The sequence below is a fragment of the Erinaceus europaeus genome, chromosome 3 (assembly GCF_950295315.1).
Source record: "Erinaceus europaeus chromosome 3, mEriEur2.1, whole genome shotgun sequence".
In the NCBI taxonomy this organism is placed as follows: Eukaryota; Metazoa; Chordata; class Mammalia; order Eulipotyphla; family Erinaceidae; genus Erinaceus; species Erinaceus europaeus.
In genome coordinates, this window is record NC_080164.1 from 127,686,497 (window position 1) to 127,707,570 (window position 21,074).

General features: G+C 41.8%; 1 protein-coding gene across 4 annotated transcripts in view; it reads left to right on the forward strand.

Annotated features, from left to right (window-relative positions):
* Nucleotides 1–21,074, forward strand: part of FRAS1 (Fraser extracellular matrix complex subunit 1) — a 532,387-nt gene that overhangs the window by 368,804 nt on the left and 142,509 nt on the right. For all 4 annotated transcript variants that reach the window (XM_060187916.1, XM_060187915.1, XM_060187917.1 and 1 more), the window contains 3 exons: nucleotides 5,114–5,267; nucleotides 7,760–7,938; nucleotides 15,786–15,902. In XM_060187916.1, coding sequence (XP_060043899.1) covers nucleotides 5,114–5,267; nucleotides 7,760–7,938; nucleotides 15,786–15,902 — 450 coding nt within the window. The remainder of the gene's footprint in view (nucleotides 1–5,113; nucleotides 5,268–7,759; nucleotides 7,939–15,785; nucleotides 15,903–21,074) is intronic.

Below are 21,074 nucleotides of genomic sequence, written 5' to 3' on the forward strand. Positions count from 1 at the left end.
TTCTCATTGTCTTGCCCAGAGAATCTGGTCCCCTATCCTCCTGGAATCCTCTCTTTGAACTCAACGCAGGGTTATTGCTGGGGCTTGGTGCCTGCACTACATATCCACTGCTCCTGGAGGCCATTTTTTTCCCATTTTGTTGCCCTCATGGCCGTTATTGTTATTGTTATTGTTGCCATCAATGTCGTTGTTGTTGGATAGGACAGAGAGAAATTGAGAGAGAAGGGGAGTCAGAGAGGAAGAGAGAAAGATAGACACCTGCAGACCTGTTTCACCACTTGTGAAGCGACTCCCCTGCAGGTGGGGAGCGTGGGTTCAAACCGGGATCCTTACTCAGGTCCTTCGCTTCCTGGGGAGTTTTCATATTTATTTATTTATTTATTTCAGTGACTTAATTGGGCAAACGCTAGAAGAAGAAGTGACTTAATAATAATTGACAAGATTGTGGGGTAATAGGGCTATAATTCTGTACAATTCCCACCATCAGAGTTCCATATCCCATCCCCTCCATTGGAAGTTTCCCTATTCTTTATTCCTCTATAAGTATAGAACAAAGATCTTTATGGGAAATAAAGAAACTGGGAGGTCTGGTTTCTGTAACTGCTTCTCCACTGGACATGGGTACTGACAGGTTGATCCATACTCCAAGCCAGTTTCTATCTTTCCCTACTGAGGTTGGGCTCTGTTAGGTGGGGTTCCAGGACACATTAGTGAGGTCATCTACCCAGGGAAGTCAGGTTGGTGTCATGGTAGCATCTGTAACTTGGTGGCTGAAAAGCATTAAAATATAAAGCAGAACAATTTGTTTAATAACCAGGAACCTAAAGGTAAAAGTATAGCAGATGAAATTTGGGGTCTTCATGTTGGAAGGAGCTAGGAGGCCTATTATAGGCATATTCCAAGGGACCCATGACTTTACTAATTTTTGACTGAGGCCAAAGCTAGCATGTAGGTGAGCTAGAAGTATCTGGGAAGATGGTGCCAGAGTTGAGGGTAGGACTAGAAAGCTGGATAAGGCCAGAGAGAATCTCCCAAATAAGTGAGACAGTTTTTTACCATTATTCTACATTGAGGGCAATGTCATTTTCATTTGTAGAATTTTTTTTCTCCAAATGATAAAGGCATGGTATTTCTATTTACAACACTGATATTTTTATTTGCAGTGTGGTATGGAGTGGCTTAATTTTATTACCAACCTTACTATATGCCTATTATTCTATGAAATGAATTAGAAAAACTATTTGATTTAAAGCACTGCTTTAATTATGCTCCCAGTATTATTTGTTATATATGTTCCATGAGGCAGGAGATTATTCAACTGATATTGCATCTGATTCCATGAGCTTACAGGGACATATATACACCATTGTCGAGGGGAGGGTTCCAAGGAGTTACAGAAATTACAGAATGTCAGAACCATTAGGGAAATTGATTGGAATTCCTTTGGCTTTTTGTATACTTAAGCTGTAGAAAAGATAGTATGTAGTTTTTGAGTCCTCTTTTTGAATCTTTCCCAGACTATCTTCCTAAAAATAAATCCATCAAAAACCCCATCTTAATCTTGAAGAATCATACTGCTTTTTCTGAAACAATGGTTATAATTATTCTCCTTAGGCAGTCCCCTGTTGATTCTGAAAGAGTTGTATGTAACATCTTGTTATAAAGCTAACTGTTCTGAAAGGCCTGTGGTGGACTTTCAGGAGAAACACTCTTGTAAAAACCTGGTGATTCCTGCTATGGACCATGCTTCTCACTCTTAAGCCACTTCTCCTGGGAACCTTGTTAAAATACAATTGTGATTTCATCAAACAACAAAATACACAGTAAAGGAACCAATAAGCAAGTGGAAAGGTGATATATAGGATGAGAGGAAATATTTGAAGCCATATATCTAGTAAGTGCTTTAGATGTATGGTATATAAGGAAGCAGAGAAATAATTACAGAGGATAGAACTCCTACCTTCTGCACCCCCAAAACAATTTTGATCCGTACTCCCAGTGGGGGAGAAGTGATAGGAGGAAGATGATAAGAGGGCTTTGAACTCCAGCTCCATCAGCACCCAGGGAGAGAGGAGGATAAAGGAAGGGACATTTGGATGTAGTAATAGGGTTATGTGTGCCTTGGAGGGGAAGAGAGGACTGGACCTAGAAGTGAAAGAAGCAATTATGTACAAATGTAAATAGTTGTAGAGATGATGGTTAACCCATGTCTGCAACTTTAGGAGAACTGCTGTGGCTTGCAATGGAGGGATTGAGGATTCAGAACTCTGGAGGTGGGAATGGTGTGGAATTATACCCCTGTTGACATTGAAATGTAATTTTATAAATCAGTATTAAATCACTAATAAAATAAAAACATAATCAAGTATATAAGGAACTCAGACAATTCAATAACACAAAAAAAGATCAGTATGTATGAGTAAGGATGTGTGGAGGAAAGGGAACCATTATCCTCTATTATATGCATGTAAACCAGTGTCAGAGTTCTTTTAAAGAGTCAAAATGGGTGCGGTTGGGGGACAGTGGCGCATCTGGTCAAGCACACATGTTACTATGCACAAGGACTCAGGTTTGAGTCACTGCTTCCTACTTGCAGGGAGGAAGGAAGCTTCACCAGCAATGAAGCAGGTCTGCAGGTGACTGTCAAATGCTTCATGATCTCATCTATAGATGTGCTCTAAGGGTTGAACTCAGAAAAGCAGAATAGAATAGTGGTGGCCAGGGGGTGGAAGTGTGGGAGAGGTGGCATGGCATTGTTTGTAGAAATATATAAAAGCGTAGGTGTACATGGTGAATAAATTCTGGGGATCTAATGTATAGTGTGGTGGCTGTGATGGATTGTGCACTTGAAATGTGCTGAGAGCTCTTAAGTATTCTTAGCTTACACATGACACTGTGAGGAGGTGAATCTATTTATTATTTATTTATTTATCTATTTTAATTGGAGCACTGCTCATCTCTGGTTTATGGTGGTTTGGGAGATTGAACCTGGGACTTTGGAGCCTCAGGCATGACATTATATAACCATTATGCTATCTACCCCCGCCCATGAATTTCTTTACTAGTGTGGCTATAGTAAGTGTTTTACTATGTATATATTTATCAAAGCAATATTTTTGATATATCCAATTTCATGTACTTCAGTAAAGCTAACAAAAAGGAAAGGTAGAAAGAAAGAAATATCCACTGTAAATTCAGGTTTTTAACTCCCAAAAAGTCTGGAGTGGAGTCTGACATTCTGTATTTGCAATTAGCTGCTAATCTCTGGACACTGACTAGTAATGAATTCTTTCTCCTAGTATTACACTCAGGCAGAAGTTGTAGGAATTTTATTGATGAATTATAGTTAAGATAGAGCTATAGTGAGAGGCTTCAAAGAATAAATATTTGGCACAGGAGTTCACTTGCTTGGAATGTGAAAAAAAAAATCACACTGTCAGTTCAATAACATCATTGTTGGTATGTTAGTTGTCTCTATAACCATAATCAGAGCTAACTGGCTGCTGTTATTAGGGATATTTCTAGCAATTAAGAAACCTGGGTTCAATGGATTATGTTACATTAAGCTCTGCTGGCATTAGCAGGACCCTTTCCCCAGAAATATGCAGATCTTGGCACACCGGTGGTATTTTTGTAAATAATATGCTCTAGCAATTATTGAAAGAAGAAAGTGTGGTGAGTTTTTTTTTTTTCCCTGAACACCCATTACAATAGGAGATTTCTTTGTTGCCTTTCTCTTGGGCAACAACTTGACTCAGTTTCCTGGTGATTATGATGTAGATAACTACAATCACATCTAGGGAGGGACAAGTCCTTTCCCATCAACCAACTGCTAAAGAATATTTCTTTTCTTCTGTTCTGCTTACCCCCCTCCTAGGAGTGTTATTTGTTCTGTTCTGTTATTGGCATATTTGAAAGCAATAAAAATAACTTAGAAAAACACCTCTTCTGAAATGCCCTATTTGAAAGTCTCAGATTTGCTGTTATTTAAAGGCTGAGAACAGAATATCAGTAGCCTCAGTAATCTCATTCAGTGGAAAATATGGATTTTAAAGTTTTGGAGGAGGGTCTGCACCTTGCATATCAGGAGTGACGGCACTTTTTAATGAGATTAGCTTGAACAATTAAGATGGCATCCCTCTCAGAAGTGCTACATCACTGACTTCTTCCAGCCAGCTACTCCCAAGGAAGGCTTCACTTTCAATTAGTCATTGAAGCCTGTCAATTCAGCCCTGTCCTATTTCTGGAGTCTGTTTCCAACTTCCCATTCCCACTGCAATTATCTTCTCATCTTGCCTCACCTGAACTACTACACGAACTTGTTACATGGTTTCTGCAGCTTTCTTCATCACAGATATAGGCCCCTCAGCCTCTTGATTAACGGAGTTTCTCTTCCTAAAACCCTGCCCTGGTCATCTCATTTCCTTCCCTGAAGACTCATGTTGCCTTTATTAAGAGATTGAGACAACTAGCAGAGCTTCTGCCTCCTGCTGATCAGCATTAAAAGGGTGTCACTGTTCATTCACCTTCTCCTGTGTCCTCCTAATCTCTACTTCCACCAGACGTGTGGATGTTTTATAAAGTGCACATACATTCTTTCCTGTCTTTGCCTTGCCTGAGGCTGCTCTCTATTCCCTCACAGCACCCTATTCAGTTTTCTTGTAGATGTAGCCTAGTTATTGATGTATCTCCCTCCTCCCCCACACACACTAGATTGAAAATGCTGAATTTGAGGTCTCCCGTCAGTCACTCTTACACGTCTTAGGTTTCTAACAAACAAGCCAGAAAGCAGGCTTACTGAATCTTTTCTTGAATGTAAGGGGATAAAGAGCATGAAAGGATAGATGGTCAAATGAGACACACAAATGGAAAAAAATTCTCTTGTGAAATGAATTATTTACTTATGGCAATTAAGAGAAAAGCAAGATAGGTACATATGTACTTATAATCATATGAATGTATCCATAAATAATACACATGTATAATTGACTCTAACTCTGTCATTCTTTTATTAGATAAGCCATAGCAGCAGTAAGAATTGGTGACTGATGCTTTCAATGAACCATCTTATTATTTTACTTGGGTCTAATTTTGTATTCTTTCCTTATTCTAGAATGATGGTAGTCTTCGACTTGTGGCTAATTCAATGGTGTGGGTCCCAGAAGGGGGGATGCTACAGATTACCAATAGAATCTTACAGGCTGAAGCTCCAGGTGTACATCCCTCAGAAATTATCTACAAAATCACAGAAGACCATCCCCAATTTGGTAACTATTTTTCCCTTGTTATGATTTCATCATTGAGTTCAGAGCAGTCTTGTATTTGCTTTAGTATAAAGGTTGTGATTTCAATAGACTTGACTTTCTACATATAGACATAATTTCCTGTGTTTGTTTGACCTAGAATTTTTTTAAATGACTCTATTGGTACTTTTTATTTTTTAATAATTTATTCACCTATTTTTTGTTCATGTATTTTAATGAGAGAGATACATAGAGAAAGACACACACACACACACAGATAGAACACTTCTGAGCTCTGGTTTTTGGTGATGCTGGAGATTAAACTTGTTACCTGAGAGCCTCAGGCAAGAAAGTGTTTTTGAATAACCTCTATGCTAACTTCCTGGCCTCACTCAGAATGTTTGAAAATCTGTGTTTGTAATAGTATTTTCTTGTATTTGTCACATGGTGATAAAAAGCAGAGGTGAGGTACTACGCAAAGGCAGATTCCCCTAATAGTAGTCTTTTTCCCTGTTTAGTTGGACTCCCTGGACTTGACACAAACGTACTTTCTCATCCACATTCCCAGTGCTGAGTTCTTCACTCTTCCTCCAGCCTCCTCTCCTCATTAATAGCAGCTCTGTCACCAGCTGTAATGGTGCTTTGATTCCTTCCTCTCTCCCACCCTCCACAGCCATACTTGTCGAGTTCTGTTGCTTCTAGTGACTTTTGCATCTGCATCTGGGTTTTGTGTTAACCTCAGGACTGGTCAAACTGTCCACATTCGTATTAGCTATGATTGTTGTCATTTTTAGAGAGAAGTCTGGTCTCTTTAACAGGACTTTCAAGTCCCGTAGGCCCACTGGATTCTGATGTGCATTCTGTGTTCTAAATCTGTCCATGCCATTCACCTACTGAAAATTTCCCAGCAGCTCCCAGCTACTTAGAAAGAGGCTGATCTCAGGAAGGACTGCCTCCTGCTCACGTTTATATCCCACCCCTAGAAGGTAATTAATGCCAGCAGGTCCTCACTGACTACTGTGCTGATCTGGAGCTAGCTGCTGTCCTGTGCTTCCTGTTAATCTGCATATCTAGCAGTGGTGTTTTCTTTTGTTTTTGGTTTGTTTTTGTTTTAATCTGAAACGATCTCATTGGGCCTTAATAGGAAAATTCTGCTTAGCCACCCTATTCTGAAGCAGAATAGCTAGGAAACTGACATCTGAACCATTTTCTATTGTCTGCTTTCTACATCTTCACAATCTACAATTTCCTTCCATAAGAGTTTGCAACTGTACTCCCATTTATAAACAGTTCACATCCTGGAAAAAAGTATGTTTATTAGAAACATCTTATGAATAGATGTTGAATCAGGAAGAGATGGGTAATGGAATTTGTGACTTAGGTACAAATGAGAAATAATACCCAAAGAAACTAGAGTGAATTGATTCTGTGCATGATTGTATAAAATCCTGATGCGTTGCTTTTACTTCAGTGTTTCATTGCTCTACAGAATGCTTGGCTCATCTTTTTTTTTTTTTTTCCTTTTCCTTTGATAGAAGGTGAGAAGCAGAGATGGAGAGAGTGGGAGAAGCTATACTCATTTTTACCTTGAATTGGGTACATAGACATATTAGAAAATGTTTTTTAAGTAAGAAGACAACCAATATGTCTACTTTACTCATATATATATTTATATATATTTCCCTTTTTCCTGTCTCCATTTCCCTTTGAGAAGTAGGAAATCTCCTTTCAGATTTATTTTTAGAAGCATTTTTTTGGGTGAAAACTTGTACTTGTTTTTCACTTGAAAATATGTTCTTCCTGTGAAACTGTAATTGTTTTTATAACACCTCTGTATTTTCAGTCTCACTTAAGGAAGATAATAGCTGCAGGTGAAAAAATAAGCAGTGGAAACAGACTGGTGGTACTAGTGTTGCTGTTTAGATTCTCTTGCTTCAGTTCTAACACAGTTTGGGAATGAAGAGGGGGGACAGGATCTGCACTGCTGCAGGTGACTTTTCTCCCCTTCTCTACCTTTCCCTTTCCTATCAATTTCTCTGTATCCTATCAAGTTAAAGAAGAGTGGAGGGAAGAAATATCCACTGGGAGCATTGGATTCATAGTGTGGGCATAGTGCTGAGACTCAGGGGTAACTCTGGTGACAATTTTACAAATAAGTTAAACAAAATTAAATTTTAAAAAGTTGTGGCTAGAAATGAGTCTATTCATTGCTCAGAGTTTAAAGATTAGTTTTTGTACTCACAACTATTTGGGTTTCCTCATGTCATTTTAATATGTACGAACAGTAACTCCACCAGTGAACTGCCCTTGAATAACTTTCAGTTCTTCTAACAGACTATGTCTAGACTTAGATTTGATTCCATCTATTAAATTTCATGTTGTCCTTTCCCACACCTTCCATCAGAATAAAGAAGGACATCATTTCTTTTCTGTTTTTTAAAAAAAAGTGCTAAGAAAAGAAATGAGAGCTCTGACTTATTTTTCCCAAGATCACCCCTAACTGTGTGACTTCCTAGGGGAGATGGTCCTTCTAGTGGATATGCCTGCAGACAGCCCAGCAGATGGAGGCCAGCACCTGCCTGATGGGAGAACAGCAACCCCCACCAGTTCCTTCTCCCAGCAAGACATCAATGACGGCATCGTGTGGTACAGGCACTCAGGAGTCCCGGCCCAAAGCGACTCCTTCCGCTTCCAGGTACCCTCTACCCTTTGATTTGCCTGCTGTCAAGAGTGATCTGATAAACACCATTGCTCAGCCTGTAGAAATAATTGGGGCCATTTTCTGTGACTGTCTGGAAGCCATGTTTGAGAGAAGAAAAAAAAATGAACTAATCACACTGAGAGAATTTTTGTTTTGGGTAAAGTCTTTGTGCTTTAGTGTCCTCATCTGTAAAATAGAACAGTTACGAGGATTTAATGAGTTGATTCACATAGTAGAGTACTGCCTAGCACCAGGTGAGGCTTTGTTCTGACCATTTAGGAAGACTGGTCAGATTCTAGCACTATAGGCTGAATATGTGTGGCCTCTTCCCCAAATTCCACAACTTCCTTGTGATGGCAGGCAGAGACAGGACCTTTCGCTGATTAACCAGCAAAAGGGTGAGGGTGAAAACTCATGTGAGATTAGTTCTTTTTTTATCTTTAATTTTTATTAGTTATTTACTAATGATCAATGAGATTATGGGATAAGAGGGGTGCAATTTCACAAAATTCTTACCAGCAGAGTTCCACATCCCGTCCCCTCCATTGGAAAGTTCCCCATTCTTTATCCTTCTGGGAGTATAGACCAAAGATCTTTATGGGGTGCAGAAGGTGGGAGTTCTGGCTTCTGTAATTGCTTCTCCGCTGGGCATGGGCATTGGCAGGTCAATCCATACTCCCAGTAGTCCCTTTTTAAAAATTCCCATGAGGGTTATCACTGGGGCTTGGTGCCAGCACTATGAGTCCACCGCTCCTGGCAGCCATTTTTCCTTTCTGTCTTTTTCTCTTTCTTTTAAATATTTATTTATTTATTTATTTTCCCTTTTGATACCCTTGTTTTTCATTGTTGTTATAGTTATTATTGTAGTTGTTATTGATGTCATTGTTGGATAGGACAGAGAGGAGTGGAGAGAGGAGGGGAAGACAGAGAGGCGGAGAGAAACATAGACACCTGCAGACCTGCTTCATCACCTGTCAAGTGACTCCCCTGCAGGTGGGGAGGTGGGGGCTCGAACCGGGATCCTTATGCAGGTCCTTTTGCTTTGCACCATCTGCACTTAACCAGCTGCGCTACCGCCTGACTCCCTCTTTTTTAAAATTTTTTAAATTTTATTTGATAGGGCAGAGGGAAATTGAGAGGGGAGCTGGAGATAAGAGAGGTAAAGAGAAAGACATCTGCAGAGCTTCGCTACTCTTGAAACATCCTCTCTGCAGATGGGGAGCGGGGGCTCAAACATGGGTCTTGTGCATAGTAATGTGTGTGCTCAATCAGGTGCATCACCACCAGGCCCTAAGATTAGCTCTTACAAGAACTTGTCCCTCTCTCTACTTCCTACCAGCCAGTAGTCTGTAGCCCAACAGAAGGTCCTTAGACCCTGGCCCTGGGGCACCCAGATATCAGACTGCCAGCTTCAGATCCAACAGACATCAACTTCTGTTGTTAATAAGCTGCCCATTCCAACCCTGTTGTTATCATTGCCCCCAATCAGATAAGGCAAACATCATAATGTGGCTGTGAATAAGCTAAAAAAACTAGAATTTCTGCTGTAAACAATAAATACATTCTCTGGCTACCATATACTCCTACTAGAAATTGATACTAAAAAAGTAAGCCAAATATATTCAAACTATAATTTCAGTTGGTATCCTAAATCATGATTAAAAAAAAAGGAAAACAAAATGAAAGACTATTTCATAAGATATTCATGAGGAAGAAATAACTAACAAAAAGTTCAATAATGTGGACAAAATGGTCCTCAGAAGAAAATCGATAGCCTTCAGGTCTCATATTACATAGTTAAACATGAAAGTAAATGGACTAAATATTTGACTTAAGAATCTAGAAAGCCTCAGGGGAAACCGAAGGAAAGCAAAATGAAGAAGTTAATAGAGATAAGCAGAGGAGTCAATTAATTATAAAATGTTAGAATAGATAACTGAGTCCACGCACGCTTCCTTGGAAAAGCTAATAACATTAGACAAATCCCTGCCCAGCACAATTTGGAAATAAAGAATTAAATGCAAAAAAATGGGGAGTTATGAGTGAGCATGAGCATCTAAGCATAGACACAGAGAAGCCTTTGGGAATGCACCAGAGACATGCAAAGAAGCACTCAGAGAGGATCTGGGAGGTGATGGACAAGATAAAGCACGCACACTACTATGAACAGGAACTGCAGGGGGAGCTTCTTGAGTGACAAAGCAGTGCTGCAGGTGTCTCTGTTTCTCCTCCTTCTCTCCTTCTTCTTCCTCAATTTCTGTTTATATATAAAAGGAAGGAGAGAAGAAAGCAAGCAAGCAATGCAGGCAGGCCGGAGGGAAGGAAACAGGTAGGGAGAAAGGGGGGGGAAATGGCTGCCAGGTATGGTGGACTGTGTGTGTGTGCACACATGTGAGTGCAGGTGCTGAGCCTCAGCTATCACCCTGGTGAGAATTTAAAACAAAAAAGAAGGGTGGAGGAGATCACATAATGATTATATATACAGACTCTCAGGCTTGAGGTTCAGGTCTCAGGTTCAGTCTCCATCACTGTCCTAAGCCAGAGCTGAGCAGTGCTCTGGTTTAAAAAATAAAATAAAAAAAAAAAAAAAAAAAAAAAAAAAAAAAAAAAAGAAAGGCTCAGAGAGCTCAGTCTGAAGCTTTTCCTTGCCAGGGTATCCAGCTGGGAGTAGGCGGCCACTGTCAGTCCCATCCTACTCTGATGCCTGGCTGTGCACACCTGCACTGCCTGTTTACTATGCATTATGTCGGAGAGGTGCTTTTCCAGAGGGCAAGTTGAAATGCATTTGGAAACCATTGAAACGAGATTTTACTGAGCAAATGGAAGTTTAGGGAGTGAGCAAATATCCTGTGTTCTCTGTTCGCACTCGCTTTTTATTTTGAACATTTGAAAGCTTATCAAAGCTCGCCATCAAAAGAAGTCACCTCGGCAAGCTAGGTGCCGCGGAGCTGCCTTTGCTTTCCTTGGCATGAAGCTGAAGAGTCTTCCCAGTAGGGGAGCACTATCCTGTAAGGGGGGGCTCAGCACTTGCTCAAAATGATATCTGATTGCTTTTCCAAGTAACCAAGGGGGTGATTGTAGAAGAGCAGAAGTGAACAACTTGATTCAACACACACTGTAGAGCTGAAGACATTTAGTGGAACATTACTATTCAAAAAGTAGTTGTCTTTGTAGAATCCTTACACAGTGTGCTCAAAATGTGTTTAGAATTTCTACTTGAAATCTCCTTCAAAGCCTGTAGAATATTCTCTAGATTATCTTCAGCAATGAAAGTCTGTCATCCTTTTGAAATAGATTTTAAAATAGCTCAGCATTGTTCAGAGTCATGTCTAGTTAGAAAAGTGGTAAGGGTGGGGGTACATAGCATTGTGGTTATGCAAAGAGACTGATGCCTTTGGGAGTCGGGCGGTGGTGCAGCGGGTTAAGCGCATGTGGTGGAAAGTGCAAGGACCGGCATAGGCATAAGGATCCCGGTTCAAGCCCCCGGCTCCCCACCTGCAGGGGCATCGCTTCAAAGTCAGTGAAGCAGGTCTGTAGGTGTCTGTCTTTCTCTCCCCCTCTCTGTTTTCCCTTCTTCTCTCCATTTCTTTATGTCCTTTCCAACAACAACGACATCAATAACCACAACAATGTTAAACAACAAGGGCAACAAAGGGAAAAATGAATAAAATAAATATAAAAAATTAAAAAAGTGAAAAAAAAGAGACTGATGCCTGAAACTCTGAAGTCCCAGGTTCAATCCCCCACACCACCATAAGCCAAAGCTGAGCAGTGCTCTGGTAAAAAAAAAAAAAAAAAAAAAGGAAAGCAATAATATATATGTATATATATATTTTTTTTTTTAATTAAAACTGGTAAAGTAGCCAGGGAGGTAGGTGGCTCAGTGGTGGAGCACAGAACTTGCAAGAGTGGAGTTCTGAGTTTGATCCCTGGCACTGCATATGAGTGTTACTCTGTGTCTCTCTCTTCCCCACTCAGTCTGTATGTCTCTCATTGAATAAATGAATCTTTAAAACACCAGGAAGAAAGTATGAAGTGGTGAGCTTAGTTTTCATACATGATTTGTGAACTCTCTGTGGAGACAATCCGAAAAGGCTATTGTGTGTACTGATAGCTCTTTCTTGCAAGTATGAAGCAACCCTTAGAGATTATATGCTCCTGGATGGGAAAGTTTTGGTGTGCTTCCTTTCAGAGTCTTATTGTTTTATGAGCTCACCTCACTTTGATTTGAAATGACATAGGCACTATAGATGATGTGTGACAGTAAGTACTTAGCAACTTTTCCCATTTATCATTTTAGTGTCTGTCCCTAAAGGATTTTAAACTAGCAAAGATGCTTTTCTAATGAATCTCCTACTTCTTCCCTTCATTTTTTCCTCTTTAAAGTAGAGAATAGAATACAATAAGCTGCATGAATTCAATTCCATCTTAATGTTGATGAGTTGTCATGAGCCATCAGTGTCTCCCATCTGTTACTTGGTGTGTAGGACTTGGGATTTCTGCAACACAAGGGGTAAAAGATCGAGCATGGCTTACTGAGAAGAAAGTATGCACAATTACAGTCATTTTGCTCCTGAGAGGAAGTCTCAGTCCTCGGGTATGCAGCTCACACTGATACAGCCTCTAGGGATGTGGTTTGAAAAAGACCCAACAGTTGAGGCTGGGAGGTGTTGTACCTGGTTGAGCATACTCATTACCATACACAAGCCCTAGATCCCCACCTGCAGGGAGAAAGCTGCACAAGTGATAAAGCAGTCTTTCTCTCCCTCTCCCTCTCCCCCTCCCCCTCACCTCCCCCTCCCCCTCCTCCCCCTCTCCCCTCCCCCTCTCCTCCCTCTCCCCTCCCCCTCTCCCCCCTCCCCCTCTCCTCCCTCTCCCCTCCCCCTCTCCCCCTCCCCCTCTCCCCCTCCCCCTCCCCCTCTCCTCCCTCTCCCCTCCCCCTCTCCCCTCTCCTCCCTCTCCCTCCCCCTCTCTCTCCCCCTCCCCCTCCCCTCTCCCTCTCCCCCCTCCCCCTCCCCTCTCCCTCTCCCCCCTCCCCCTCCCCTCTCCCTCTCCCCCCTTCCTCTCCCCCTCCCCTCCACCTCTCCCTCTCTCCCTTTCTCTCTCCCTCTCCCTCCCCCTCTCTCTCCATATATATATTTCTCTTATCAAAAAAAGGAAAAGACCCAGAATTCCCTGGGCAGATGACATCATCACTGTATCCTGGAGCCCCACCTCTCCAGAGCCCCACCCCACTAGGGAAAGATAGAAACAGGCTGGGATTATGGATCTACCTGCCAATGCCCATGTTCAGTGGAAAAGCAATTACAGAAGCCAGACTTTACACCTTTTGCACCCCATACTCCTAGAGGGATAAAAAATAAGAAAGCGGGGAGTCGGGCTGTAGCGCAGCGGGTTAAGCGCAGGTGGCGCAAAGCACAAGGACCGGCATAAGAATCCCGCTTCGAGCCCCGGCTCCCCACCTGCACGGGAGTCGCTTCACAGGCGGTGAAGCAGGTCTGCAGGTGTCTTATCTTTCTCTCCTCCTCTCTGTCGTCCCCTCCTCTCTCCATTTCTCTCTGTCCTATCCAACAACGACAACAACAATACTAACTACAACAATAAAAAAAAAAACAGCAAGGGCAACAAAAGGGAATAAATAAAATAAAATAAAATAAGAAAGCTTCCAATGGAGAGGATGGGATGTGGAACTCTGGTAGTAGGAATTGTGTGGAATTGAACCCCTTCTCCTACAATCTTGTTAATCATTATTAAATCAACAACAACAACATGAAAGAAAACATGTATTATCGCAGTGTTCCCACCAAGTAAGTTAGAACTGATACCCTTGCTAGTGATGCACCCATGGTTTCTCTATGTGCAGTATGCTCCACTCCTTTCTTTAATACACAGAACACATTTCTACCTCACTTTGCAAAGCTAGCACATGAAGTCATGTTGATCAGTAGGAAGATCAAAAACCCACTGGCCTAGTTAAATCCTAACCCTCTTAACTTTGTGACCTTTAGACCCTGATATCATTTTCACCTTCAATTTCCTTATTTGTAAAAATTTTTAAAAAAGGAGATAATAATATCTGCCTCATGTATGCAAGGTATGATGTTTGAAAAATTGCTAAGAAAAGTGCTAAGACCGGAGGTTGGGTGGTAGTGCAGCGGGTTAAGCGCACGTGGTACAAAGCGCAAGGACCAGCATAAGGATCCCGGTTTGAGCCCCCACGTCCCCACCTGCAGGGGGGTCACCTCACAAGCAGTGAAGCAGATCTGCAGGTGTCTGTCTTTCTCTCCCCCTCTCTGTCTCCCCTCCTCTCTTGATTTCTCTCTGTCCTATCTAACAACAATGACAGCAATAACAGCAACAATAATAACAACAACAAGGGCAACAAAAAGGGTAATCATAGCCTCCAGGAGCAGTGGATTTAAGTGCGAGCACTGAGCCCCAGCCTAGAGGCCAAAAAAAAAAAAAAAAAAGACCAATGGTAGAAGGTCAGTGAATCATATGACTATTGCTGTGAACATTATTCATTGTGACATGGTAAAATGTCTCCTTGAAAATGTGTGAATATTCTGAAACTTGAACACCTGGCATATCATGTGATCAAGATGCAGAGAGCAACTTTTCTGCTGTGAATAACTTTGGATGATAGAAAGAAGGCTACTACTCTTGCTCTTTTCTCAGAATTTACAGAACTCTGTACCCCTCTCTATGAAATTAATGCAACTACAAGTGATCACACAAGTTTGCAGTTCCTGAGAGGGTCTTACAGTGATGCAGAAAACAAACAAGATTTAAGGGTGCAGTTCAGTAACACTGGTGAGAGGAAGAAGCTGCATGAGAAAGGCATCATTTCCAGCACATTTGAAGCAGGAAAAAGTCATTTTTGTGACCACTCTCCTAACTATAAGTAGCATGAATCTTTCCTTGCAGTGATGAGAATGAAATTTAAAATCAAGATGTAAACATCAGTGCTTGTTAAATATGGAAGAAATAAAATACAGTTCACATAGAAGGAGACTTTAGTCTGTTAGAGCACCAATTTGCATGCTTAAAAAGCCCAGATTCAATCCCTGGCACCACTCATGGTTGAACTGAGCAGTGCTCTGATCTCACACTCTTTTTATTCTTTCTCTCTCCCCTAATAAATGAATAAATCTTTTTTAAAAAGCAAAAATAATGGGTAAAGTATATATTCTATAGATGTTCATAATGCTGATGAGTCATTCTGTAACCGTCAACGCTTCTATTTTCAAGAATTTTAAATGATACAACAAAATGTCATGGTTAATTTATGCAAAATGCTAGAATATACAGTTGTATACAAGATTGACGTGTATGCAGCTGGGGAGATGGCTCAGTTGGTAGAGCTGTGAACTTGTATGCCTGAAGCTTCTGCTTGAAATCACAGTACAACATGTAGTAGAGGGGTGCTCTGGTTTCTCTTTCTCTCTCTCTCTCACACACACACACACTCTTTCTCTTTCCCTGTCTGTCTCATGTGAAACTTTGTCCCATGCATAAATAAAATAAACCTTTAAAAAAAGATTGGCATATACATAGACAAAAGATCAAGTGGAAATGCATCAATATGCTAATAACTAGCATTTCTAGTTGAAGATCTAGATGACTTTTTGTTTTCTTATTGACACCTTGGTTTTCAGAAGTGCCAGGAATGATTGTGGACTGTTTTCATAATCATTCAGAATTAACATTAAAAAATAAAAAGTAGAGTGGAAATGGTGGTGCAGGAAGGTATAGAGGTCCAAGACAGATGTTTTAAAGCTGAGGAAAGTACATACTCTGCCCATGAGGGCATGTGTGTCTCACTGGTGACCTGTCTCTAGGTGTCCAGCGCCGCCGATGCCCACAGCCACCTGGAGAGCCGAATGTTCAATGTCGCCATCTTGCCTCAGACTCCTGAAGCACCTCAGCTCTCTCTGGGAGCATCTCTTCATATGACGGTAAGTCTAATGTGAGGCACACAGTTTCCACTTGGAGGAGGCACAGTAATGAGAATTCATCCAGTGCCCTGTGTTTGTGGCCAGTGAATGCTCAGTCCAGAATGCAGATTGTGGGGCCAGCAATAACACTCCTTTCCAGCCCCATGAATATGCTTCTCTTTGACTTGTAAGAGAATCAAAGTTCTCAAGCTTGAAGGGAATTCAGGTGGAGCCTACCTTGATCTTTGTCCATTGCTGATGTCCTTGCTACTGTTTCCTGGATTAACACGGAGCTTCTTGTTGAGTAGCTGGAAGGAATTTCAACCCATTGGTTATTTAAGCAAAACCATGGGTGTTCAGAGAGAGCTCTGTTTACCTAGCTGGAGAGGCCCTTATCCCATGCTTAGAAACCTGATTCAAAGTTTCCTTCCTCCTTGAAATGCTTCCTAGAGAAACTGAAATCAGTACCGAAACCAGAAAGACAAGTAGCCTGTAGCATTCCCCTCTAAATGCATCTATCTCTTCTAATCTTGGAAGCAAAACAAGATCTAAACTAGTTAATACTTGGATGAGAGTCAGAGACATGGGGCTGGGTGGTGGCTGCTTAAGCTCATACAGTACTACATGCAAGGACCCAAGTTCAAGCCCCTGCTCCCCACCCCCAGCGAGGACACTTCACAAGCAGTGAAGCAGGTCTGCAGGTATCTGTTTTTCTCTCCTTCTATCTTCCCCACTCCTCTCAGTTTCTCTCTGTCTTATGTCTTATCGAACAAAAAGAAGAAAGAAAGCCACCAGAAGCAGTGGATTCATGGTGCCAGCACCAAGCCCTCATGACTGGAAGAAAAAATTTAAAAACCAAAATTAAAAGGAAGAAAGGGGGCTGGGCGGTAGTGTACCAGGTTAAGCACACACAGTGTGAAGCGCAAGTCCAAGGGCTGGTGTAAGGATCCTGGTTTGAGCCCCCAGCTCCCCACCTGCAGGGGAGTCGATTCACAAGGGGGTAATACAGGTCTGTAGGTGTCTATCTTTCTTTCCCCCTCTCTGTCTTCCCCTCCTCTCTCAATTTCTCTCTGTCCTATCCAACAACAGCAACAACAGCAACAACAAAGGAAAAAAGGTGGCCGCCAGGAACAGTGGATTCGCAGTGCAGGCACTGAATCCCAGCGATAACCTTGGAGGGAAAAAGAGAGAGAAAGGAAAAAAGGGAGAAGGAAAGAAAGAAAGAAAGGAAGGAAGGAAAGAAGGAAGAAAAGATAAAGAGAAGAAAAAAGAAAAGAAAAGAGTCAGGGAAACCAGTAGAATTGCCCAGGGGACAGTTAGGGGCCGGGGCTGGCCGCTTACAAAGAATGGAGAAAATAACAGCACATCCAAAACCCAGAGGTGAGAGAGAGAGAATCTGATTGTTGGGGAAACTGCAAATAGTTCAGTAGGCCTGGAGAAACTGGGACAGCAGGGCAGGCATAGTGAGGCTGTGGGGACAGTGAGCTAAGGCCAGTAGGCCTTGTAGGTTATGTGGGAAGAAGGGTGGATACATGATAGGGTTGAAGTGGGTGACAGCTAAATTAGAACACAAGACCCAGTTCAAACAATTAGCAACTTCCCTGTATCTGGGGAGTGTGTGATGCCAGAGCCCTTCTCTGGACAGACTCACACCATGTAGGACCTTGTAAATTAATCATTATGGATCTACCTTTTAGTTAGTGCCCACATAATTACACTCCAAAGCAGTGTATCAGCCTGGAGCCACAACAAAGAGAGCAGCTATAGTTTTAGAAATTATGGGTCTGGGGCATGACAAAGACATAAAAATGGAAATAAAAAGTTTTTAATGAATAGCTGGTATCGGCATTTCCACTATAAACCATAATTTAAAGAAATCATAATTCAGCAGCGCTATAAAGTCTATAATTCATCATTCTGACTGGAGGAACTTGGATCGGAATTTCCTCTAAAGTTTAAAGAAAAATGTGCATCTGCATCTCTTGCCAAATGCTAATGCACTGTTATTTTGAGTTTTGAGGAAATAAATTGGCCAAGAGCCAGAAGATGGTACCATTCCCACTCTGATGCTGTGGTCCAGAGACACTTTCCAAGTTACTAAACCTTTAGGGTCTTGCGTCACATGCTTGCTAATTAGATCTCCCATTGTGACTTCAACTATCACACATGTTAGTTTATCTTAAAATGTAGGACATACCTAGTTTACATTTCTTTTGATGTTAATTAGGGCCACTTTTGCAGGATAACCTTACAATCTGTGACAGAAACACATTCTTAGTACAGTAATTTGCACAAGTTTTGCACATAGTTGGTCATTGTGAGTGCATAAACTAAATATATGTTTGGCACATTCATTTATGTATATAATGGTAGTTTACCTCTCCAGGCATCAGATCCCTCAGTCTTAAACATGTGTCAGCCCCTGATTTATGTAAAGTGCTGTAGACGTTGGAGAAGCAATGACAATCATAGTCTCTTGTTTTGTCATACAGATGACCCAAGCTGGCCCCCCACTGCACTGGAGGAAGTTTCAGTTCTTGGACATCTTTCCTTCTCCTCCCCTCCCTCCAGGGTTATCATTGGGGCTCAGTGCCTGCACTGTGAATCCACTGCTGCCGGAGGCCATTTTGTTGCCCTTGTTTTTGTTATTGTTGCCATTGCTGTTGTTGTTGGATAGGACAGAGACAAATCGAGAGAGGAGGGGGAGAGAAAGATAGACACCTGCAGACCTATTTTACCACTTGTGAAGCGACTCCCCTGCAGGTGGGGAGCCGGGGGCTCGAGCCCGGATCCCTTTGGGGAGGTCCTTGTACTTTGCACCATGTGCATTTAACCTACTGCGCTACCTCCTGGCCCCCAACATCTTTCCTTCTATCTGTCTCTGTCTCTCTCTTTCATTCTTTTTAATTTTTAGTAGTTATTTAATAATTATTTATAAGATTATAAGATCATAGGAGTGTAATTCCATATTGTTTCTACCATCAGAGTTCCCTGTCCCATCCCCTCCTTTGGAAACTTCCCTATTCTTTATCCATCTGGCACTTTGAATGTCTCTCTTTTTCTACCTAAAAAATTAAGTCTGTCCATAGCAAAGAAGCCCTGGAAATGATTGGAGAATAGTCTATGTGTTCTCATGAAACTTGGAAAGGGGAGATGAACAGTAAGTAGTGCTGGTGCAGTAGTGTATGGCATGAAGGCACATCATCTAGCAGGGCTGGAGGAGGCCATAGGAGGCTTCCACTAGGTGGTGAATAGGGCTGGTTGAGAGGACACTATCTCTAATTTAGACCATACAGTTCTAGCTACATTGTGACCATCTGTAGGATTTCTTAAGTCACAGATTGCTGGAGCCCACCCTAGAGTTTTACAGTTCAGTATGTCTTGTGTAGGGCTGAGAATTTCAGATTTCTAACATGTTCCCAGATGATAGTGGCACTACAGCTCTACTTGCTCCACTGTCTAAACAAGAAACAGGAGAAAAGTCATTACAAGCAGAGAAGCAGCAAGTGTGAAAAAGATGAAGACACAGAAGAACATGCCATGCTTGAGGCATTAACAAGAGTGTAGCTGGCTGGAGTATAAATCCCTAGGAAAATAAGCAAGAGATGAGAGTCAGATCACGAAGGACCTAGAAGATAAAGGAGCTTTCATTCTGTTCTGAGAAGCTGTCAGGGCCAGTAGGAGGCTGAAGGATTTGTAGCAGAAAGGTGGCCTGATGAGATTTTCCAGTTCGGAAGATTCTGCTGACTTCAGAGTAGAAAACACTCAGCATGAGGGCCAGGCAGGGAGCAAGGAGGCCAGGATAGCCCCCACTGCATCATCTGAAACAAAAGGGACAGTGACATGAACCACGTTTAATTCTTGCGCTGGCAGTAAGAGTTAAAACTTAAGATCTTAAAGAGAACTTGCACACCCACGTTCACTACAATGGTATTGACAGGACCCAAGGGGTGATTACGGTCTAAATGCACCAGGTAAATAGATAAAGAAATTGCAGGACCAGGTGGTGGCACACTTGGTTGAGCACAAATGTTACAATACACAAAGACTGGGTCAAGCCCCTCGTTGGTCCTCACCTGCAGGCTTCTCAAGTGGTGAAGTAGGTCTGCATGTGTCTCTCTCTCCCTGTCTCCTCCTTCCCTATTGATTACTCAAAGCCTTGTCTCTCGGCAATAAATAAGTAAATAGAACATTTAAAAAAGAGAGAAAAGGCATAACAACAGAATACTACTTGACTATAGGAAATGATGGCATTTACTCTTCCTAAAACCTGTATGGAACTTTGAGGAATTCTTAAGTGATATAACCCAGAAGAAGAAACAAAAGTACCAGATAACCTTATTTAGAGGCGGGACTTAGAAAGCAAAGAAAAGGAGAGATACAGGATGAAACTTAGGCAAGCTATAACCTATTGCTGCAGATCCAAGGACTGGGAAATGGAAAGACAAGAGAGGTTAGAAGATAGGTTGACTGGAGTCCTGTGGTGAAGGACACCAGGAAGGAAGAGGATAAGTTGGGGAAAAAGTGCTATGCTGACACTTCTTGTGGAGAGAGATGTACGCCTGTGACAACTGTCTTTGTAAATCAGCATTCCCCCATAAAGCAGTATAAAAGAAGGGAATGCCCAACAAGGAAATATTATTCACCCTGTAAAAAAAAAAAAAAAAAAACTGTGCCATGTACAATAATACCAATGAACTTTGAGGACATTATCATAGGTGAAATATCAGTCATAAAAAGACAGCTCTGATATGACTCGACTTTCTTGAGCTAGCCAAAGGAGACAAACTCCTAGGAACAGACAATGAAATGGCAGCTGTCCCTGGGAGGAGGAGGGTAGAGGTGGAGGAAGGGACCAGTGGAGTTGTTGTTCAGTGAATCTGGAGTTTTAGTTTCACAAGAGGAAAACTATTGAGAAACCCATTGCACACTAGCATGTATAGAGTTGAAACTGCTGTGCCATGTAGATGAAAGTGATTACAACAGGGAAAGTAAAGTTACAGAGATGATAGATATTTAGAGTCACAGTGGTCAGTCAGATAAGGGTTAGCTATGAGGGGAGGTTGAAATGCCCTGGTTTCTGAGTACAGAGAGATGCCACCTGATCAAGAGTGTATTAGGGTGGTAGGGGAAGGGGAGGGGTGGAAGGCATGACGAATTCAGTTTGGGATGAGCTTATAGGGCACACTTGTA